This window comes from Cornus florida, unplaced genomic scaffold (assembly GCF_030987335.1).
Source record: "Cornus florida cultivar Cherokee Brave unplaced genomic scaffold, ASM3098733v1 CherokeeBrave_3.0.0_Hap2_Chr09, whole genome shotgun sequence".
NCBI lineage: Eukaryota > Viridiplantae > Streptophyta > Magnoliopsida > Cornales > Cornaceae > Cornus > Cornus florida.
In genome coordinates, this window is record NW_026775579.1 from 56,283,593 (window position 1) to 56,306,241 (window position 22,649).

At 36.6% G+C, this 22,649-nt stretch overlaps 1 protein-coding gene across 1 annotated transcript; it reads right to left on the minus strand.

Annotated features, from left to right (window-relative positions):
- Positions 1–9,673: 9,673 nt before the first annotated feature.
- LOC132273299 (LOB domain-containing protein 38-like) lies at positions 9,674–10,669 on the minus strand. Its single transcript, XM_059774284.1, has 2 exons — positions 10,373–10,669; positions 9,674–10,260 (listed from the first exon to the last, which is right to left on the minus strand). Exons 1-2 carry the CDS (start codon positions 10,554–10,556, stop codon positions 9,833–9,835), a joined length of 612 nt encoding a protein of 203 aa, XP_059630267.1. The 5' UTR covers positions 10,557–10,669; the 3' UTR covers positions 9,674–9,832.
- Between the last annotated feature and the right edge of the window lie 11,980 nt (positions 10,670–22,649).

Below are 22,649 nucleotides of genomic sequence, written 5' to 3' on the forward strand. Positions count from 1 at the left end.
TCCTCCCAGAACTTACAGTTCATTACACATCCCCTAGCCATCACCGCTAGTACCAAACACCAAAAATACACAATGCCTATTCAGCAACTCGTGCCTCATACACCACCTACTCTCAAGTCCGCCCATCTGTGGATGCGCACAACTCCTAAATGAAGGACAAGACATACGACAACGACGTCCTTGCTAGGACCAGAACAAATGGAAGGGTAATGAACCCTACACTCACCAAAGACTGACAACTCGTACCAGAATGCACCTGACCCCCTGTCAAACTCTGTCCACCAATCGTCCAACCATAAACACTCAATCTCACCTGAGATGAACTGAACTCTTTATATACAAAGAGAAGAACCAACTGGATACCCGTACAGAACTACCAACTCAATTTTAGGTGATCTCGCCACCAACAGACCGTCATACATTATCAACACCGGAACCTCGCATTAGCCACACTGTGATACCCACGCTAGGCAAAACAAATCAAATCCATACTACCCATTCACAGAGTACTAGGGTACAACTCACAGAACGACCATCTAATAAGAGCATCAATGCTCCCAGCATATTATCACTAGAAATAATCACAGCCCATCGGACACCGCGTCCTGTTCCATATGGAACAAGTCATTCCCAGATGATAACCTCTATAATATACGATGACATTTGATAACCCACTCCTTTTTTACCTTTACAGGCGGCACAGCCTCGAACACCGTGCACACAAGACTCGTGACCTCGTCACAGCAACCCACTAACTCGTCAAAAGAAAAAAGTGTCTATCTGGCAACATCATCCTCATTGGCTATGAAGACTAAACCGTCCACAATCGCCTCAACTGGTGCACAATCCCATCACCTACCTGACAACATACAACAGACAACTCATAATCATTAAACCACACTCAGATCATACCTTAAACCGTTTCACCCATCAATACTAAACATCACACAATAACACCTTTAATATAATTTTTCCCGAATGACAACTCAAACCTCTCATCTCACCAGATCATCAAGCCACTACCAAGCGATTCTTCCTCAAACATCCTTAAGGTAACACCATCATAACAAGAAAATAAATATTACTCTCGATACTCCCCACAACGACTACTATTTACTCCAATGACCCCATACTACCTGCCTTATTGTGCAATCCTACTCCACACGACTAAAACTGACCACTTTACACCACTTCGAGACTCTCCCGACAACTGTGTGAACCTATGTCCCTGCTCACCAACCGAGCCATGCAATCAACTCTCCGAGAGTCAATTACCCGAAACACACTCCTGTAGCTCTCCGAAATGAGGATCACTCCTTGACAAATAAGTATCTAAAACAGACTCTTACAACCCAGAAACAAAATCTCATCAAATAATCGATCACCCAGCACTAGCATAACTCCAATCAATGCCTACGCCACCCTAGACTCACAGAGCCCAACAAGTCCTTATAACAATCATAACTAATACGCTTCCTTAGACTGTACCAAAATACCCAAAATTCACGTCTATAACCCATATATTACACTCGTGACTCAAGTAACCTTTATCACACCCACCACAAACCAGTTCGAAGAGAACCTCAGTACCAAACTGTGACCTAAGTTCCAAACACTAACCCCTAAAAGTCATACATACCTCACAAAACCTCACATCATACACCCGACCTTTCCGGTCACAAAACCCATACACTAACACCTGAAACTTATACGTTTCACCCCAGAAATCACACTATGCCATACGCATTCGTTCGAAAGGCATGCCTCAAGCACTACACTGTGAAAACAATGGAAGGACTAAGATAACCGCACACCGAATAGCTCAATCCACAAGCTAGAAATCCATGCCCTTCGTTCTATAAGAATCGGCACCTAGTAAACCTTGGAGCAACCGAGTTCCTCGCCCGCTCAGGTCACAACTCACACACCCATCTATGCTGTAACAAGTACTCTACGTTACTAGTAACTATCCCATACTCGACCGCATATACACATATGCACATATATATATATATATATATATATATATATACTGGCATAAACCATGCCCGACTACCCTTCACATTGTCATCAGAATAAAATTGCACAAATCATGCCCGCTACTTGCCACTGCCATGTACCTCATACTTGTCATTTTATCACAATTAATATGCTTTCAATCATTATCACATAAATATTTTCGCATACATGGCCATGTAACAAAAAATTTAGCATTTAAACACGTAAGCATGTGAACACTTAGCACATAATAACGTAAGCAAATAAGCGGATAAGCATGCTTTTCAACAATTATGCATTTTAACACATAAACACGTAAACAATACAATTTAACCTTCACACAACCCTAGGTAGGCCTCTACCCGTCGTCCTAATGGTTATCTAACCATTGCTCTGATACCAAATTTGTAACGACCCGAACCCAGAGGTTCGAATCGCTAACCGGGTCCTTACTTGAACCCGAGGTCATGCAAGGGTACTATGGTCATTTCTCATTAAATTGATACTTTACGGCCCAATAAGGAAAAAATGGTCATTTAAATATAATTATGATAGTTAAAGACCCAAAAAGGTAAAACAGTAATTTACTAAGGTCATCCAATGATTTTAATGAAGTCCGGGAGTAATAGGGTCATTCCCGTAGTTAAAATATAATTAATGTATTTTATTGGGCCTTGTAGTAATACTCATAACTTTAAATGGATGATAAATGATAATTAGGGAAAACTAAATCACAAATGTGTAAAAACAGGAACCGGTCGGCGTGTGTACATTACACGTCGACTGGTTTGGGTCATCCACAGTAAGATTACTCACTGCCCAAAAATAAAGAATATCGGTCGACATGTGGGAAGCTACACATTGACTAGTTATAGTGAATCGGTCGACGTGAAAAGATTCATGTCGACCGGTTTGTGCCATGTACAAAGGAAAAGCATACTATCCAAAATTTAGACATACCAATCGATGTGAGGGTACTTACACGTCAACCAAAACTTCCCAGGTTTGTGAGTCTTTGCTCCTTATTTGGCTAATCAATATTCACTCAATTATACCCACTTACACCACCTCTAATACACTGCTCATTTACCACCATTATACGTATATATACACATATATATATTCACTTAAGTAAATCAATCCAAAACATTGTCAACGTGTGTCGCTCATTTAATCCAATTACAATTGTAATTCTAAAAAACCCAATCATCCAATAACAATAAATTACGTGGTGCAGGCCAATATATATATATATATATATATATATATATATATATATATATATACGTGAAACAACATTTTAGGATACAAAATAATAAACGTATCTCATTCCAATATAATTATAGATACATTTATATAAATAGCCAAAACATACCAAATAACTCAAAAGAATGGTCTTGATTACAATGACTTATTCAAAATAAATAGAGTATGGCTCTTTACAAATAAATTACATCCACTAAGCATTAATTATAAAATTTTCAAATAATGTATCGTCAATCCTAACTATACTTGTGTATTGTCAATCCTAACTATACTTGTGAGGTCCATCTTCAACCACGTCATCGTCATACCCTGAAAAATTATAAAGGAATGAGTGAGCATGGAGGCTCAGTAGGAGATGTCTAAGGCACTGACTTTGGACTCCCTTAAACCACATATCACATATACAGGATAAATAGAAAACCGGGATCATACTTGGGGTTGTTATAGCATTTAATCCACAAATCAATACACAATAACATTTTGGCATGTCAATACAATAATGCATAAAATGCAATGCAATGTCCTGCATTCCCCCAACCTTAGTCTCTACCGACCCTAACTTGGCCTACACAGGCCCTAGATTTGGTCTCTACCGACCCCAAACTCACATTTTTCAAAACCCATTAACTGACTTTACCGAGGCGAGATTGATAGATATCCCCGATTCCAGATCTGACAACCGTTACAGGGCCTAGTATCAACTTTTTCACGCCCTACACCGGGCAGCGCTCCCTCTAGATCAAGTTAGCCCCGGACTCGCAAAATCCGGTTCATTTTTATAAAAATCATTTTTGAACCCTTTTCTCATTCCCACTTCTCGCCATGTCATGCATGTGAATGCAATTTCATCATTTTAACATCATTTTCATTTATACGACAACAATGGCATTTTCTAAAATACAATCTCCAAACGTGGCATTTTTCACAATTCAATCACAAATATGTCATTCACATCAATTTAGTCACAAGAATGTTCTTCATAGAAATAGAATCATCACCAATCACGCTAAAATCATCATTTGAGCAATTTTGTACTAAAACTACATAATACACATCTTTAGCATGAAAATAAACATGTTCTTGCACTAATACACTAGCATGCTTCAAAATCAACACATAGTCATTTAAAATTCACTTTTCCACATACCAAAGCTAATTCAAGAAGATTCAAGTATTTTGTTCATTGAGAGACAAAGTTTAGTGTATTAGGAATCCCTACCTCAATTAGCTTAGACAAACAAGCCCTTAGGAAGACCCCAAATTCGAGCTCCACCAAAGCCCTAGTAAGACTAGTTTCAAAAGATAGCCTTAGTCTTGTAGAATAAAATTCCCTTCTTGACCTTCTCCAAAATCTCACCTTAACCCTCTCAAATCTAGGCTTAAGAAAGGGAATACATATATGTGTAGATATAGAGATATAAAGAAAGAAAAGAGAAAAGATAGAAGACAAAGAGTCTGCCGAATGAAGGAAGAAGGAAAAGAAATGGGTTGGTCAACATTTGACCTTGTGGTTCATAGCATGCCACTTGTCAAAATGTGTGTGAATTCCACTTTTTGGTTAGTTACTCTTTTGCCCATCTACATCCATTTCAATACCAACAATGTCACTAAAATATCTCCCACCAAAATAGATACACATATATATACATGCTGGTGAAAAGTTCATAACGCCCCTTACCTAAAATGGCAAAATCGAGAGAGGATCCCTAGCCCGGAAATCGTCCCAACTTCCGAAAAATTTTAAAAGTGATCTCATTACCTCAAAATGACTTAAAAGAATTAAAAATACATTTCTAAAACTCTCGGCTCAATAAAATGACCAAAACGGCCCTCGAGGCCGCGTGACACGCAAATCGAGACACTAAAATATAAATAAAATAAAATGATTGGAAAAAAAAAAATCCAAAAAAATCTGGGACATTACAAATAAGCTTTTAGGAATTCTGAAGTTGTAGTGCAAAAGCCGTATCAACCTAGATGAAACTCAAGGTTTATATAGAATTTTCAAAGACCTATATATACATAGGAAAATGTAATTTTCATGGATAGGACTTTTGGTAGAATTATAAACCAAATAGGAAGGTAAATCAGAACATGAAACTAAGTTACCAAATCCTGCTGAAAGCCTTGAACAGGTTCAAGATGGCCAGTGAAATTTTGAAGCAATTATTTGATCCTTGAACCGGTTCCAAAAAGCTTGAACCGGTTCAAGATGGTCAGTCTTGAACAATGAAGGCCAGACACCTGTTTTGGTAAGTTGCAAAACTAAGTATGAAAAGTCTTCTAACCTCAAAACTCATCTTCCTAATATGTTGTTCATTCCTTTTTCGTAGATCTTAGTATCTCAAACTTGAATAATAACTTTCCAATTCCTCAGTCGATCTCGATCTTGAATTTAGAATGTGAAACTATAACTTGATTGAACTTGTTTTCACATCAAAATTTGCCAATTACAAAAATTATATCTCATAATCTCCCAATTTGGCAATTTCGTGACAAAACCCTAAAAATAATATGTAATCTACCCAAGCAGAAAAAGCAAATTACAATTTTGTCAAAGACACGGAATTTCTGGAATTTCTTCTCTGTTCTCTTCACTTCTTGGATAAAATATTTTACCTGATTTCCTGCACATTATCAAGCAAAACTACCAGTGAAAGTTTAATAAAAATAATTTTATAAAAACTCCCCCTGACTCCCCCTTAAGAAAGTATCAAGTTTTATCCCCCTTAAGTAACCCTTGTTCTCCCCCTTTTTGGAACAAATTGACAAAGCAAACAATTATTGGAATAAAATAGAAGAGAAATAGCTAATTCAGTTAAAACAAGCGATTCAGCCAAAAAGATAATAATATCCATAAAATAATGAGAATGTCAATAAAATATGATGTCATGATGCATGATTAGAGACAAAATATCAAGCATCAGTATCTCCAAAAAATAATATCAGAAGAACATCAATAATCTTCACCATCCTGATCATCACCATCCTGATCATCACCATCCTCATCACCATCATCAGTCTCCTCATCATCATCCTCAGCTACCAAAGATGGATTTGGAGGAACAAGTCTGTAGACATCCTCTAAAGAACCACCTGTTTGTTGAACTCTAAGCTATCTGATCTCAAGCTTGAACTCTTGAATATCATCCATCATTAATTGTTGGTTATGAAGGATAGTCTGTTGATTCTGAAAAAGGAGATAATACAATAGGTTCGCATCTTCTCTAGAAAAATTTCCTTTGAGAGGAAATAGTTGTGTAATCTCTGGTACCTGTGACGGTGTTTCTTCAGATCCTCTCTGAGCTTTCCAAGCATTCTCTCTAGCTTTCTTGGACTTGTTCAAGGCACGAACATCCAATTCAGTCATGATATGCTGATTGTATGCTCTAGGAGGAATCAAAATCTTCTGTTTCCTATAGAAATTCATTATGATCACTAAAAATGGAAATGAATAGCGACGAGAGTTCTTCTTGTAATGAACCATCATCAATTGCACAATGGATGATGCAAGTTGAATGTGTTCTCCTGTAATAAGAAAATATAGAACATGTGCTCGTTCTAAAGTGATCTCGTCTTTCTTCCCAAAGTAGCCTAGATTGGCCATGGCAAAAATATTAAAGAATGCCGCTTCTCTGTGAGAAAACGAGCATAAATATATTAATCATTCCTTGGAGATCCATGAACACAAATGATATTAGCAATTTGGGGCAATTCTAGACCTAAGCCTTCCAAAGATAACACCTTTCCAGGAATTGAATGTCTATCTGGGGTATTCATTATGGCTTGAATTGTTTCTTCATCAACCATGTAGTCCATCCCAAAAATAGACACGATGAAGTGCATCTCATAAATTTCTCGAAAATTGGCATAAAAGTAGTGAATCATATCCTGAGAAAAATTACCATTGTTGAGTTTTATGAAGAACATCCATTTGTTTTTCTCAATGTAAGTAACAAGCTTCTGCCCAGCACTGTTTCGAAGCTTTTTCAAATTGACATTCTTCTCGGTTTTGATTGGACCGTCTTTGTAGACGTCATTATATGCCTTCTAAGCAAGAGCATTGTATAAGTGATCTTCTGAAAACTTGACCTTCCCAGTAGCAGACACAGATGGATACCCAGATGGTACCGAATATGACGAAGAATCAGTCGCCATAGGTATGGGAGAAATCTCCATTGGAGCATTAGAACCTCCTTGGGGTTCTTGGATGACAATGCCTATTCTAGCTCGCTTGGGAGCTTTTGGAACCTCAATTATTTTGCCATTGGCCTCCTTAGAGATTCTTGGTGCCATTTGATTCACAAAAATTTTTGGTTTGAGGTTTCAAACTTCTTTAACGAATTTTATCAAACACCTGGTGTACAACCCTAAAGGTGTTATAGAGAAAGCTTGATTTCAATATTCAATCCCCACAAAATAAACACAAAGCTCAACAACAATAGAAGATTGTAATCTCAGTCACAAGTAGAATATTGTATAAAGTGATATATGATGTTATATATGAAGATGTGAAAGTTATGTGAGAGAAAGAGAGAGAGAGAGCAAAAATCGTACAAAGAGGGGACGGCAAAGTGACCCTTCGGCGGGCAAGAAGGAACCTTAAATGCCTCATGCATGCCGGCTTGAACCGGTTCAGCAATTGTGGAACCAGATCAAGTCTGGCAGTTCCTTTTTGAAAGGAACTAAAGACCTCTTGAACCAGTTCAAGTCAGGCAGTTTCATTTTTTAATGAAACCTTGCACACTTGAACCGGGTCAAAGAATGTGGAATCGGTTCAAGTACTCCAGACTTGAATTCGTAGCCTAAAATTTTCAGAAAATTTTTCTTCAAAAATCTTTTTGAATTTTTCAAAAAAATTCAATTTTTTTTTTTATTAAAACAAAAACAAATCACTTTTATTCTTCAAGTTCACACATGATTCAAATTTCCAAAGAATTTTTCTGAGTATCTAAGAACACAAATTTTTGACTCCATAGAATCTTCAATTAATTTCAAATCTCATAAAGCAATCACAACATGAAATTCGATTTGCAAATTTTGCTGAAAAATTTAGAAATTAATCTAGCAAGTTCATGTGTGTGTGGAATCCAATCTCATCAATTTTCTATCAAATTACGTCAAATCATTGTCCAAATCATATGGATCGAAAAATATTAAGATAAGATTGTTTTTAAGCAAAAAAAATTTTTAAGTAAGGTGACTTTCACTCTAAAGAGCAGACAGTAATTCCCCATGTCAACTTGTCTCCGCCTTTTTTTTTTTTTAACTCAAATAACTCCACTTCAAAGTCTAATGAAAGCCAGACATCGGTTCAAGATGGCCATGAAATTTCGAAGCAATTGTTTAATCCTTTAACCGGTTCCAAAAAGCTTGAACCTGTTCGAGATGACCAGTCTTGAGCAATGAAGGCCAAACACCTGTTTTGGTAAGTTGCAAAACCTATACCAAGTATGAAAAGTGTCATAACCTCAAAACTCGTCTTCCTAATGTGTTGTTCATTCCATTTTCGTAGATCTCAGTATCTCAAACTTAAACAACTTTTCAATTCTGCAGCCGATCTCGATGTTGAATTTAGAACGTGAAATTATAACTCAATCAGATTTGTTTTGACATCGAAATTTACCAATTACAAAAATTATATCTCACAAATATTTCATGTGTGTGTGTGTGTATATATATATATATATATATATTGTTTTAGAAAGCATTTTACTCTTAAAAATATCATAGACTGCATACAAGTTTATAAACAATTTGGGAGTTGAATTTTTTGAAAAATTTCATGTAGAAAAAAATGTTCGGATATGAGGTTTGACACCGATGCACCAACCAACAACCAAAATCGTCATCATTAGTAGACAAACAAAAAAATCAAGAGAAAAAAACTTTCAAGTTTACCTATAGACTCAAGTCTAAGAGTTGGGTTTGGATGTACTATAACATTTGTGCATAGGAAGATCGTTCATAGTCTACACACATGCATAGAACCTGTGAACTTGGATCCTCTGCTGTACACACAAGTGTGGACTGTAAACTCAAATCCTATGTTCTAGTGCACTTTAAGGTGTGCATATATTGTGAATCGTCAAATTCAACATTAGCACTTGTGTTCAGACAAGAACTTGGTGAAGGCCTGGTGGGAGCAATTGCCCCCACAAATTTTCTCTCTTTTTTTGCTCTTATATATACCTATTGAATTTTTTTATTTTTGGACTACATATCTATAAAATTTCTTCTTATTTTTTTTATCTTAAAGATCGCCCTCTCTTTTTGCTACTGCACTCAATCCCAATATTAATCTCTCACCCTCCTTCTAGAGGTTGGTGTTGGGGTTATCCTACGGACAAAATATAGTATAATTGACAATTATTTGAAAAAAAAAAATTCAACTAAAAAAAAACAGAGAGAAAAAAAGAAATCATTCATAGTAGAATTCAAAGCTTCTGTCCGTTAATGAGGTTTCATAACAAGTTTAATTTTATTAGTCAAAAACAGTACTCTCTCTCACTTACAATTATATATGTAATGGCCGAAAAATCAAATCAAACCTTATTTTGACTCGATTTTAGACGAAAAGGTTCAAAAGCTTCGGCTCCTCAACACCATTCTTGTCGCTCCCGGAGCACGTCAACATTTCCGATCTGCCGGAATCAAACGACATCGTCACCGTCTGAATTCTGGCCGCCTGATAATTCCGTCCTCTACCTCCTCTTCCCGCCGAAATCCATGTAGCCGGAGAGAAATTGAAGTCGGTTGAGTGTTCGGAAAGCCGATTTTGAAACTTCATCGAGTTAGCGAGAAACGCATAGGAGCCTTCATCGCCGTCCGGATACGGAATTCCAGCATAGATCGGCCGCAATTCGCCGCCTGCGAGCACCGTCTCCACGGCGGCTTGGCACACCTGCCATTTCCCGGCAGAGAGGAGACCAACGGCGCCGTTCACCGGATTCACAGTGCGACCACACGCTTCGAACAACAGTGATTGAAACAAAGCTTAAAGACAAATTAAAAGGCAAACAAAAACCAAACAGAATAAGAAACAAATCAATTGAATAAGCAAACAGAAAGCAAAGCTTTGATCAGATCAAATTAGGTTTTCGATTACCGGCTCTCTTGCTCTCCGGCACGGCGGAGATGAAAGCCATGAGATCGCCCCGACCGAAGAACTTGGAGACGAAGAGTGTGGCGTTGGCTTGTGCCTCGGGGCTATCGATCCACTGGAGACTCTGGCGGAGTATGCATGAATCGCTGCATCCCTTTCGGAGCACTCGGCAGCCATTGCAGCTCATTTTCTCTCTCTAGAATCGGAGATTTCTTGAGCTCAAAGGAAGGGAGGAAGAAGAAGAGACAGAAAAATAGAGAGGTTAGCGTTTAATAGAGGTGGTTTCTGGAAAAGGTTAATTGTATAACATCCCTAAACTATAAAAAAAAATTATATATCACCCCATTTTATACCGATAAGTTATTACATAGTTTCAAGATCATTTGTCTGCACTCTGGGCTATTCACTGTTGGACACTTATTCGTGTTGAAAATGTATAAGTTTTTTTTTTAATTTTTTTACTTACAAGTTCAACTATAATTAACCGGGATCAAAAGTCTCGAGACAATTTTAAAAAATTTCTTGTATACGAGCTACTCAAATATAACCTTTAAGATTGGTCAAATTTAGTCAAATAAAAAGATAGCAAAAAATTTGACTAAAACTATGTTGTTTTTTCTATAAATGTATTATTTTGATATCAAATGTTTAAATTGTGATTCTGTATTCTCCTATGGTAAGATTTTCCTTCTGAAATTTCTTTGTAATTAATGTTAAAAAGAAGAAAGCCAGGAATGACTGATCTACAGAGGTTAATAAAGAAATTATACTAGTTAGAATGAGCAACCATAGGGAATTGGGTAATTTTATAATTAGACTGAGTAATTGGATAAATATGATTAATTTTTACATGAGTAATAATTAATGTAATCGTGTGACGTGATGAATGCTTGAATCGTTATTCATTTTTAATAATACTTAGGATATTCACGTTGTCTGATGATAAGTTTCTACCTTTCTTTATTTGGATGTGTCAGTTATTCTTAATTTATTTTTTTTGTATTGAACTTATAAAAAATTTCTTTATTTGGTATAAATTTAATAATTCATTACTATCAATTCATTGAGTACATTTTATTGGTGAAATTAACCAGTTGAATTGATTGGTAAACTTTTAATAGTTGAATTTTATATTAGGAGTAAAATGCAATTTTTGATAATATAGGGGGTTTTGAACAATTAGCTTTTAAGAAGGGAAAGAAAAAAAAAAAAGTAACCATGGTTAAGTTGGTTAATTGGCGGTGGTTTTTAGGGATGGCAACGGGGCGGGTTTGGAGCGGGTTTCCCTAAATCCCGTCCCGCCCCTTTTAATTTTTGTCAAGTTCATGCCCGCCCCGAGACCCGCGACGGGTTGGATTTTCATATCCAACCCCGCCCCGTTAGGAAATACTGTGCCCCCGTGCCCGCCCCACTAACAAATTTTTTTCTCCCACTTTTTGGAACCTATTTAAATGTGCAAAACCTAGGAATGACACAACATAAATAAAATTATGTATCCTAATAAAAATAAAAAAAAAAACATGCACATAACATAATTCAGAGAACATAATAAACAAAAATAAAAGTTTAATACAACCAAATCACAACTTCCACCATAACCAAAACAAAAGCAAATTTAATACCAAATTTATATCCCAAATTAGGATTGTAAGAGATGGGTAATTGGGTAAGCCGCTAAAATAACTTATTAATATATATATATATATATATATATATATATATATATATATATAGTTATATACGGGGCGGGGCGGGGCGGGGCGGGGTGGGGCCCCTAAGATATGTATATTGAACCCTTACCCACCCCGTGACCCTCGACGGGTACAAAATTTGTATCCATGTCCGCCCCAACGGTATAACAAGTGCTCCCATATCTGTTATTAACGGGGTAGGACAGAACGGGATCCCGGCGAGACGGTAAAAATTGACATCCCTAGTGGTTTTGGACAAATGTGTTGGTGGGGGAATGCGTTGGATAGTACCTTCCAAAGTCTGAGTTTTCGCGGCTCCGGGTTTTCGCGGAATTGTGAAGGTGATTGCATGTGGACCGTCGGACTGGGTTGACGTTTGTCCTTTTTCCACAAAAACTAGGTCGGGCAGCCACGTACAGGACGGATAAGTCATCCTAGTTCTGCTCCTTTTTCCTCCACCGTTGGATTTTGTTTGGGTGGACCTTTTCCATGATTGTACTTGTTTGTTTGGAATCAAGTACATTGTGTAGACATCCACTAACCTAAAAGCAAATAGTGACGATAAGAGCCATCTTTAGGTTTGATTTTATTCTGTATGAATAGTTTGAATACGACAATCACTTTATTATTATTTATTTTATTGTTATTTTTTAGAGGTAATTTCACTGACACTTTTTAAATTTGATCAAATATCAGTATAAAATATCTTTCAAAAATAATTATCATTTAGGTCCATTTCAAAAATAATTATCATTTAGGTTCATTTTCGCTTTTTCGATACTGGCTCTGTTAAAAGTATGGGAAAAGACATATTTGCCCCTAATTTTTTAATTACATTTATTCTAAAATATTAGATAATGTAAATGACTTCTATACCCCTACACACTATTTCTCTCTCTTCTATCTCCATACGCTCCCTCTCCCATCTCTATTGCAAGAATGGAATTACTAAACGGCGTGAAGAGCAGCGCCGAGCAAGGAACAGCGACTGGCAAGAATCTGACCGACGGTGAACACTGTTCTGTGGTGTGGCGAGCAAGTAGTATATCAAGGCTAGCGATACAGTGGACTGAGAGGTGGAGCCGCAGCTCAGGCGGCGGCAAAGGGACATGTACATGGAGTTTCCGGTGACCCACCACCGCACCACTGCCCAAGCCATAGAGCTCGGCGAGAAATTCGTCGGCGCCGGCAAAGAAGAAAAGACAGCCTTCCACTTAGTAAATCCAAAATTGACTCAATCGTGGGAAGAAAAAAAGGCCAGAGCATCTTCTGGGCTAAATAGGGAAGGAGACCAGAAAAAGTGATGGAAGAGAATATGGAGGGAAGGAAGAGTGTGCTGCCATTTGTGGGCATGGTGATGGTGCAATTTGCACAAGTGAGGTTGATGATCGCAGGCAAAGAAGCCATGTCAGATGGAATTACTGACTTCACCTTCGTCTTCTACTCAAATTCCCTCGCTTCCCTTATTCTTCTTCCTTCTTCCTTTTTCATTCACAGGTACATAGATATGTGCATATATATATATATGTACATATATATGTACATATCCATCTAAAATGACAACAGTTTATCATTACACCTACCCACACACCCACAACCACCGTTTTTCACTTCGCCGGAATTACAGTTTGGCCGAAACTACAGTTTTTGTGTGTTGGGGTTGATTTGTGAAGTAATTTCGGGGTCAATTGCAAATTGGTTCATGGGATTGATCGCAACATCATCGTCTAGGCCCAGTAAGCAGATTGTAAACCATCATAACGTCATTATCTTTTGGATTATCCCCTGCCATTATTATGGTGTTGATGGGAATTTTTTTTGCCTTTACCCCTTACCATTATTATATTTAGTCTGGAACTCCTAAGATCTACGGAGTAAGTAGGGATGACAACTTGTTGGTGGGTGGGCATTAAATGCTTATCATGATGAGAGAGAGACATTGACTTGAGGTTAACTCTATTTTGAAGATCTATTTTATTATGTTTGTTTGTGTATATATATATATATATGTCTCTGTGTGTATTGTGTAATGTGTGTATATTACTATATCTTTGAGCCGGACCTTCGAGACTATACTATAAGAATAAAGGCTGGGATTACTACTATCCGAGCAACAGAAAGCCCGGCACAGGGGGATTCGTTGACCCTTTATAGAGAGCATTTCAACTTTGTATTTCTGTATATGGAAAAGGAAGGGCAAATATGTCATTTGAATAGTCAAATTAAAGTCAAATGAGGGTAAACATGTAATTTTAATCATTAAAGAAATAATTTAGTGGGTCAAACCAAAGTCAAATGGTAAGAATGTCTTTTTATACGTAAAAAGTGGTCTGACACACCTGTCAACTAATTTTTGGAGTGTGAGTGAAAAACGGAGTAAACGTTTATAATGTGAGTGATAGTTATTTTCGAAAGATGTTTTAGACTGATCTTTGGCCAAACTTCAGGGAGTGTAAGTGAAATTATCCCTATTTTTTATATATTTTCACCATTTCAGCAAATCAACGTGTAACTCCCGCATGCACTTGGAACACCTGGAACCCTAAGGGCCTATTTGGTGTTTAGTCTACCATGTTTTGTTTTCTTCCCAAAGTGTTACAGTACCACTATTGAGGCCCAAAATATGTTCGGCATGGCCTGTATTGTTTTCAAGAGTGTAAGAACGTTTTGCAAGAATGGGCCAAATGTTGGAACAAAATTTCAGTGTTTTGCCTTGTTCCCAAAATTTGGCCGGCCCACTAAACACTGTAACGGGTGAAACATATGCCAAACTTTGTTTCATTTTGAGAACAAGTATAAAGACAATCGCAAAACATTTCTAGGGTTCAAGCAGCAAGGCGATTCACAGTGGTCTTTTTGTCACTGCAGTGGGGTTGAAATTGACGATACTGAAATAGATCTGAAACTTTCCGAGAGTCTTTTTCTTCTCACTAGTGAGTTCCTCTGCCAATTCCGGAGGCTATTCCAAAAACCTTACCTGTGCGTTGCTAAAAACGATCTCTATCTCACCTCTACTTTTTTCGGCGTACCCCACCTCTGCGTTTTCCGGCGAGCCTAAAGCTTCAGCGCGTATATCTGTCACTCCAGCGAGCTCTTGTACGCTCTCGTCTGTCGATTCTGGAGGCGATTCCAAACGATTCGTGCTTTGTAGCTGAAAACAACCCTCCATCTAAATATCAGAAGCTCTTTGAAAATGACGACCCACGAATATGATTGTTTTCAAAGCGCTCTCGTCTGTCGTTATTTTCAACCTTCGTTATTTTTTTAACTGAATTTTTGTTTGATCCAAATTCTCAAATTTCTTGCAATTTCTTCAACTGCTATATATATATATAGTTTACACTCTTATACCTGAATCCGCATTTTTTATATTTGTCAATCTGAAATTTAAAAAATAAAAAATAAAATGGAGAAAGAAAAGAACAAAGGAAACAAATTGTGACTTATTATTAGATAATATAATATAGAATAATTATAGGGAGACCGATGAATTAACCCCGAATAAGTACCGAATCTGACGTGTTTTTGTCCACCTCATCTACTTAAACAGTTTCCAAAAATAATTGTTTAACACGTGATAAGAATGGCCAACCACGTCAAATTCAATATTAATTCGGTGATTCCTTTTCAGTTCCCCTATTATTACTCTATAATATATGATCAAATTTGTTTTTCTATTTTTAGTAAAAGGGTACTATGAAGAAGCAAACTTTCTATTTACAGGTTTTTATTGGTAATTTTTTAATTAAAAAACCCATCACTCGTACTAACATCATGCAATGGAATTTATTGGTAATATTTACAGGTTTTTATTGGTAATTTTTTAACAAAGGAAACCCAATAATTTTTTTTGGGTAAATTATAGTTTTGGAACTTGTCACTTAAAAAAAAAAGATATTTCATGATTTTTTTTTTTTTTACTGATTTTGGTTACACTTTTACCCTACCAAACATGTTTTGCTCTCATATTTTTTGGAACGAAATACCTTGCCAAACATGTTCTACCATGTTTCTGTTCCAAAATTCTCACCGCAAATTTTTGTCGTCAAACATGTTTTGTTCTCATTTCATAACACTGCATCACAAAACACTTGTTTTGTTCTACACTAAAGCATTACATAAGTCACGTGAGGCAGGTGGAGGAGCGAGGCCAATGCGAGAGCGGAAATACAAAAAGCGGCAAAAATTTAAGTCACATAGTGAGATCGGGAGCAAGCATATACGCGGAACGTTAATCTAAGTTACATAGTGAGATCAGGAGCAAGCATATACGCGAAACGTGAAAACAGGAGCACACACAAAACGTAAGAACGACACTTATAACTTGTTTTAAAAAATTATGTGACTAAGAGTCGAACCTTCTACTTTTCATTTTGAAACGAGATGAAATATCACTTAAGCCATGTAACTATATGGATATCATTTTTTGAACATTGTTGAATCTTATGATAGTTTTGTTTAGACTTCTCTGATGTTTGAAAGGTGGATTTGGAAATAGAGTACAAATTTCTTTTGATCGAGTAAATTCTATTAATGTTAATGTTAATTCTATTCCATTCTTTTTTGTAAGATAATAAAGTTTTACATGTTTAAAAATAATCACATTCGAGATATGATAGGAGTAGCACAAATTTGACAATGAGATAATTGATTAAAATGATTTGAACATATGTAAACAGGACATGCATGGATCCTTTAAGTTAAATCTTCTCTAAGTTATCTGTTGATGCGAAAATCCTCGCGACTCGGAACGACGGCTGGCGCCGTCTGTGGGAACCGATTAGTTCTCTGAAGAAATAATAATCCTGACTCGACTTGGCTCGGACGGCAAGACGAAAGTTTCCGATTATGGAAACCATCCCAAAGTCATCAGTTGACAACGGGTTTCCATATTCTTATATAAGGACGGATCTCTACATCATGATTATCCATCCATCATATTGGGGGCAAAACGGTGGGTTGTGTGATGCCACCCAGTATACGATGACAATAATCAAAATTTGACATGTCGACCCAGGTAGTCCAGTATGGTGTTTTCCATCTAGCGATGCTTGGTCCCCTCACTACTGAGGTTTGGTCATCTAAGACCAAACTCTATATCATATCTGGCAGCAGCCAACTACTAAGGCCTGATCGTTGAAGACTAAGGCATAATCCTTCTGCGCCTACATAAGTGAGTTGGTATCCACCCCTCAAGAAGATCGCTACCAACAACCTACTAGTAAAGCCTCTACCACTGAAGATGTCTCTAGCAACGGAGTCTCGTTACTCCTTCCGTTCGTGCAATCAGGGTGGCCTTCTACACCTAAGAATGTATCAAGGCCTTCAGGTCTAAGGAGTTCTAATATCCCTCCAGATTCCATGAGGTCTGTATTTCCAATGAGGTTCTTAAGTGAAGGGCGATCATTGGACCCAACGAGGTACTGGCCACCAGACCATCATCTGTCAGTCGTTGGGTACCACGACCCCATCACGCCAATCGCTGGACACCAAGCCTCTACCTACCAGACGACAGTCGTCACCTCTCTTCCTTTGCAGGAATTGCCTATCGACTTCAGATTATGCAGAACTTTGGATTGATAATCCATGGCAAGTTAATTTTCAGTAATCATTTCTAACACAATTTAATATTTTTAGACAACTGTAAATTGTTGCAGCACCAGGCACCTCGTCCGCTATATAAACGTCTATAAAATGGGTCATCACCCAAGATCCCACCATCGGAGGCAGAATAGTGGATCACACGATATCAATCGTCGATCTGCATATGATGACAAGGTCTAAAAGATTGACGTACCAACCTTGGTACATCGAACTAGTCGGGTTTCTAGTCTCTCTCTTTTAGCGACCCTCGGGGGCACTAGTCGTCCAGGACGAGAAGCCAACAACACATTCTTCCCTCATTAAAGGGACAAGAAGCCAACTACTTCTTTTACACAGAAGGGTGAGATAATCAAAGCTTCCTTCATTTACTAGAAAGACGAAACGACTACCTCTCGTATTAAAGGGGTCACCCTCCTTCAGACTGTACCTCTTTCCCCATAAAGGAACGAAGGGTCAACTTCATCTTCTTCCCTTGGTAAAGAGACGACGGGTTAACTACTCCCTTATTAAAGGGAGAGCTCACAACGCTCGAGCAAATCCACTTCCTTTATTAAAAGGGGAAAAAAAGTAAGCATGCTTAGCTCAGTAGGACTTAGCATTCCCGACGCTTAACAAAAATCTAATTCCCTTACTAAAGGGATACAAGGAATGATAATGAGTATCCTGTATTAAAAGGACCCTGGCTGAATGAATCCCGTAATTAATATCCCTGTACTATAAGGGATAGTAAATAAGTGTCATGTACTACAAGGACCTGGACTGAATGAATCCCGTAATTAATATTCCCGTACTATAAGGGATAATAAATAAGTGTCATGTACTACAAGAACCCGGGCTGAATGAATCCCGTAATCAATATCCCCGTACTATAAGGGATAGTAAATAAGTGTCATGTACTACAAGGACCCAGACTGAATGAATCTTGTAATCAATATCCCCTTACTATAAGGTATAGTAAATAAAAATTCCTTACTGAAGGGACGAGCTGAGTAAAACTCGTAAAATTTAATTCCCTTATTAAAGGAGTGACGACCTGAATGAAACTCGTACAATTTATTCTCTACCAAGGGAAGAGTACCCAAGGGCACCAAAAATAGTACCTAGGGGCATAGTACCCAAGGGTACCAAAAATAGTACCCAAGGGAAAATTACCCCCAAGGGTACCAAAAATAGTACCCAGGGACAAAGTACCCAAGGGTACTAAAATAGTACCCAGGGGAAGAATACCCAAGGGTACCAAAAATAGTACCCAGGGGCAGAGTACCCAAGGGTACCAAATATAGTACCCAGGGGCCGAATACCTAAGGGTACCAAAAATAGTACCTAAAGAAAGATTACCCAAGGGTACCAAAAATAGTACCCAAGGAAAGATTACCCAAGGGTACAAAAAATAGTACCCAAGGGAACAGTACACAGGATGAGAAAAAAACCCCTAAACAGAATATTACATAATGATTATGTGATATGATTACAAGGACTAACTTGATCGTCGGAAGGTCCTCAGCTGGCAACCCACCAATATCATTCGAGGTAACGTCCCTTTGTTTTGCAGGTAAACGCCATCATTCCGAGTCGCAAGAATTTTCGCATTAACATTATCCTAACTTGAATTCTCTGCAGATTGGCACGTGATATTTAAAATCTATTTATTATTTGTGTTAAACCACATCAACTAATTTAAAAAAAATTTGAAAACTATAACGTATTGAGATAAAGAAAAATTTAGCAAAGTTTGAAAACTATTCACCATACTTTAAAGTTAACGTCGTTCTCTTTCCCTCATCTTTTGCGAAAAAGATCGTTCCCCCTCTTTCCTCTTGCTCATTCCCACAATTGGGGGAATATTTCACGACAAAAATGAATTTTTCTAAAAACGGTATAATTTTCAAACTTTCTTTAAATTAGTTGACGTGTTTTAACACAAACTATAGATAGATTTTAAATATCACGTGTCAATCTGTAAAGAATTAAACTTAGGATAACTTAGAGAAAATTTAACTTAGAGGATCAAAGTCCATGCAAATAACTATTTAATATTTTTTTGTAAGATAATAGAGTTTCACATGTTTAGAAATAATCACATTCTAGATATGGTTGGAGCACAAATTTGAGAATGAGATAATTAATTAGCATGATTTGGACATATGCAAATAACTATTCAATCTTTTTTGTAAGATAATAAAGGTTTACATGTTTAGAAATAATCACATTTGAGATATGCTTCGAGCAGCACAAATTTAAGAATGAGATAATTGATTAACATGATTTGGACATATGCAAATAACACTTTTAAATGCTCTAGTTGTTGTAATTTTGTGGAGTCTGATCACGTGTTGATTATGTGAAGGATTTGGGACGTTCAAATTTACTAATTTTGGTGTCTAGCTTTGGCTACTAGCATTTCGCTTGTATCGTTGCAAATTTGGTTTTGGCTACTACTAAAATGCAACTGGTTCCGTGGAACTGGTTCCATTAGGGCAGTAAGTTTTAATGTACAATAACTGAACCGGTTCCACCCTCTTGGGAAGTTGTAGTGTTGCAAATTTAGTTTTTGCAACTCCCAAAATGCAACCAGTTCCGTGTCATAAAACCTGTTCCTTTTGGGCAGTAAGTTACACTCTACGTTAGTGTACGACAAGCCACTAAAAAAAGAACTATTGTTTGGGACCAAAGGCGGACAGAGGGGTGGGTACAACCCCAAAAAAAATAAAATAAAATAAAATTACTATACTAATTTTAGCCCAGCCTATATATATATATATATATATATATATATATATATATATATATATTAATAGTATTAGCCCACCTCAGCCTCCCACCCAAGCATGAAACGTGTTGAAACAACAATGCAAGCAGGATTAGAGATGAATTTCTTGTTGACTGCATGACCATCAACCTTGAACGAGAACTTGTTTGGAAAATTGACTTGGAGTGTATCGTTGACGAATTCGAGTCTTTAAAGACTCGTCAAGCACAACTTAGATAAATATTTTGTAATATTTGAATTTAAATATTTATTATTATTATTTTTTTTGCTTAAGAAATTTTGTTATTAAATTTATGTTTAATATTAGCACACCCCAATGAGAAATTATGGATCTGCCCTTGTTTGGGACTATTATTTTAGGGTATGATGAGAGGTGAGATTATCATAACGAGTGTATGATTAGATTGATTTGTGTCAACACAAGATAGAGCCATTGATTGAGAAAATTATCCATTGTATTCTTTATCTTTTCATAGTAGAATTGTTCGGTATACTCCACAAACGTAACTCAAATATTTAGGTAAATGGTGTATACATTGTGTTTGATTGTTTTTTTTATTTTTTGTAATTGTTTTTTATTATTCCTCAAATAGCGATGCTTTTGTACTTTTTCTTCTAACATTTCAAACCAGACATGGGAGCTAGTTTCATTACTTGTGAGAGAGAGTTTCGGTACTTATGGGGAGATATCAAAGCAACACATATTCATTGAATAGGCATAATAAGTATCTATCATCATATAATAGGTAGATTTATGAATGTAGCAAAGTTAAAAGTGGGACCACTAGCTAGTGGTGTCTCTCGTCTTTTCAAGTGAAAGACAAAATGTTATAGTCTTCTGAAAAATACTGTAATAGTTTTTTCTAATGATAACAAAAATTAGAAGTAAACGGATGCCATAATTTTACATGACAGTTCTAATGTTAGTTATAGATTTTTTTGTATAATTAAAAAATAATATAAAAAATATATATATAATGAAAATGATAATGTCAATATATATATAAGAAACATATCGACATACAATTCAATTTATTTGCATGGTTAAAATGTATTAGCCTTATTGTTGTTTTTATGAAGTATTCGTCTATTATTTTCTATTCTATTTCAGAAACTTCAATAAAAAATTCAAATACTCAGTATTTAATATCAAAAAAAAAAATTATGAAACCTTACTACCAAAATCCAAAAGATTAATCTTTGCCTTTCAATGGCATTTTTTTGAGATGATTACGAGAATTTAGGCCCACACCTGAGTCCGTCGGGTTTCGACCATTAAACAGGCCCACTAAAAATTAACAGATGAGAGTATTAAGTCGTGCCCGACCCGTTTAGGAATTGGGTCAAAATTTGAGCTTAATTTGTATAGTTTTGGGCTATAAAACTGAAACCTAGTCCTAGTTGGGGCTAAAATCAGGCCTAGGTTTTTGAATCGGTCAGGCTTGACTGATTTGGACCAATAATAAGCTTTAACCAGGAATTGAAAGGTATTCCCAATATATATAAAAGCTTGTTAATTATAAAATCAAATATTCATTCATTAAATGTGTTGAATACATTTAGTTAGTTGGTCATTTTTTATTTAATTTAAATAAGTGACATAAAAGGAGAGGCAGGACTGCATGGTTCAGAGTCGCACGATAACCGTCTCAATCATTGTATAACGGATTCGGATGAATATCAATGTAAACCGGTTGAACCGGACGATTCATAAGGATATGTAATGATATCGAACCTTTGAAAAGGAATTACGAATCAAACGATACATAACATATCCACAGCGAACCATGGGTAGGAGAGTCTCTAATAAACTATTGTTTGGGAACAAAGACGGACAGAGGGGTGTGCAAAGGTGGGCTGTAACCCACCCCAAAAAAAATAAAATAAAATAAAATAAAATAAAAATTTACTATACAAATATTAGCCCACCTCAGCCTCCCACCAAAGCATAAAACTTGTTAAAACAAGAATGCGAGCAGGATTGTAGATAAATTTTTTGCTGACTGCATGACCATCAACCTTGAACGGGAGTTTGTTTGGAAAATTGACTTGAAGTGTATTATTGACGAATTCGAGTCTTTAAAAACTCGTCGAATACAACCTAAATACATATTTTGTAATCTTTGAATTCAAATATTTATCTATATTATGTTATAATTTTTTTTTTTTTTTTATTTGCTTAAGAAATTTTGTTATTAAATTTATGTTTAATATT

Coding starts and splice junctions, on each gene's coding strand:
- LOC132273299 (XM_059774284.1), bottom strand. CDS start 10,556: ATGAGCTGCAATGGCTGCCGAGTGCTCCGAAAGGGATGCAGCGATTCA. Junction 10,261..10,372: donor GCCGGAGAGCAAGAGAGCCG/GTAATCGAAAAC, acceptor TTTGTCTTTAAG/CTTTGTTTCAATCACTGTTG.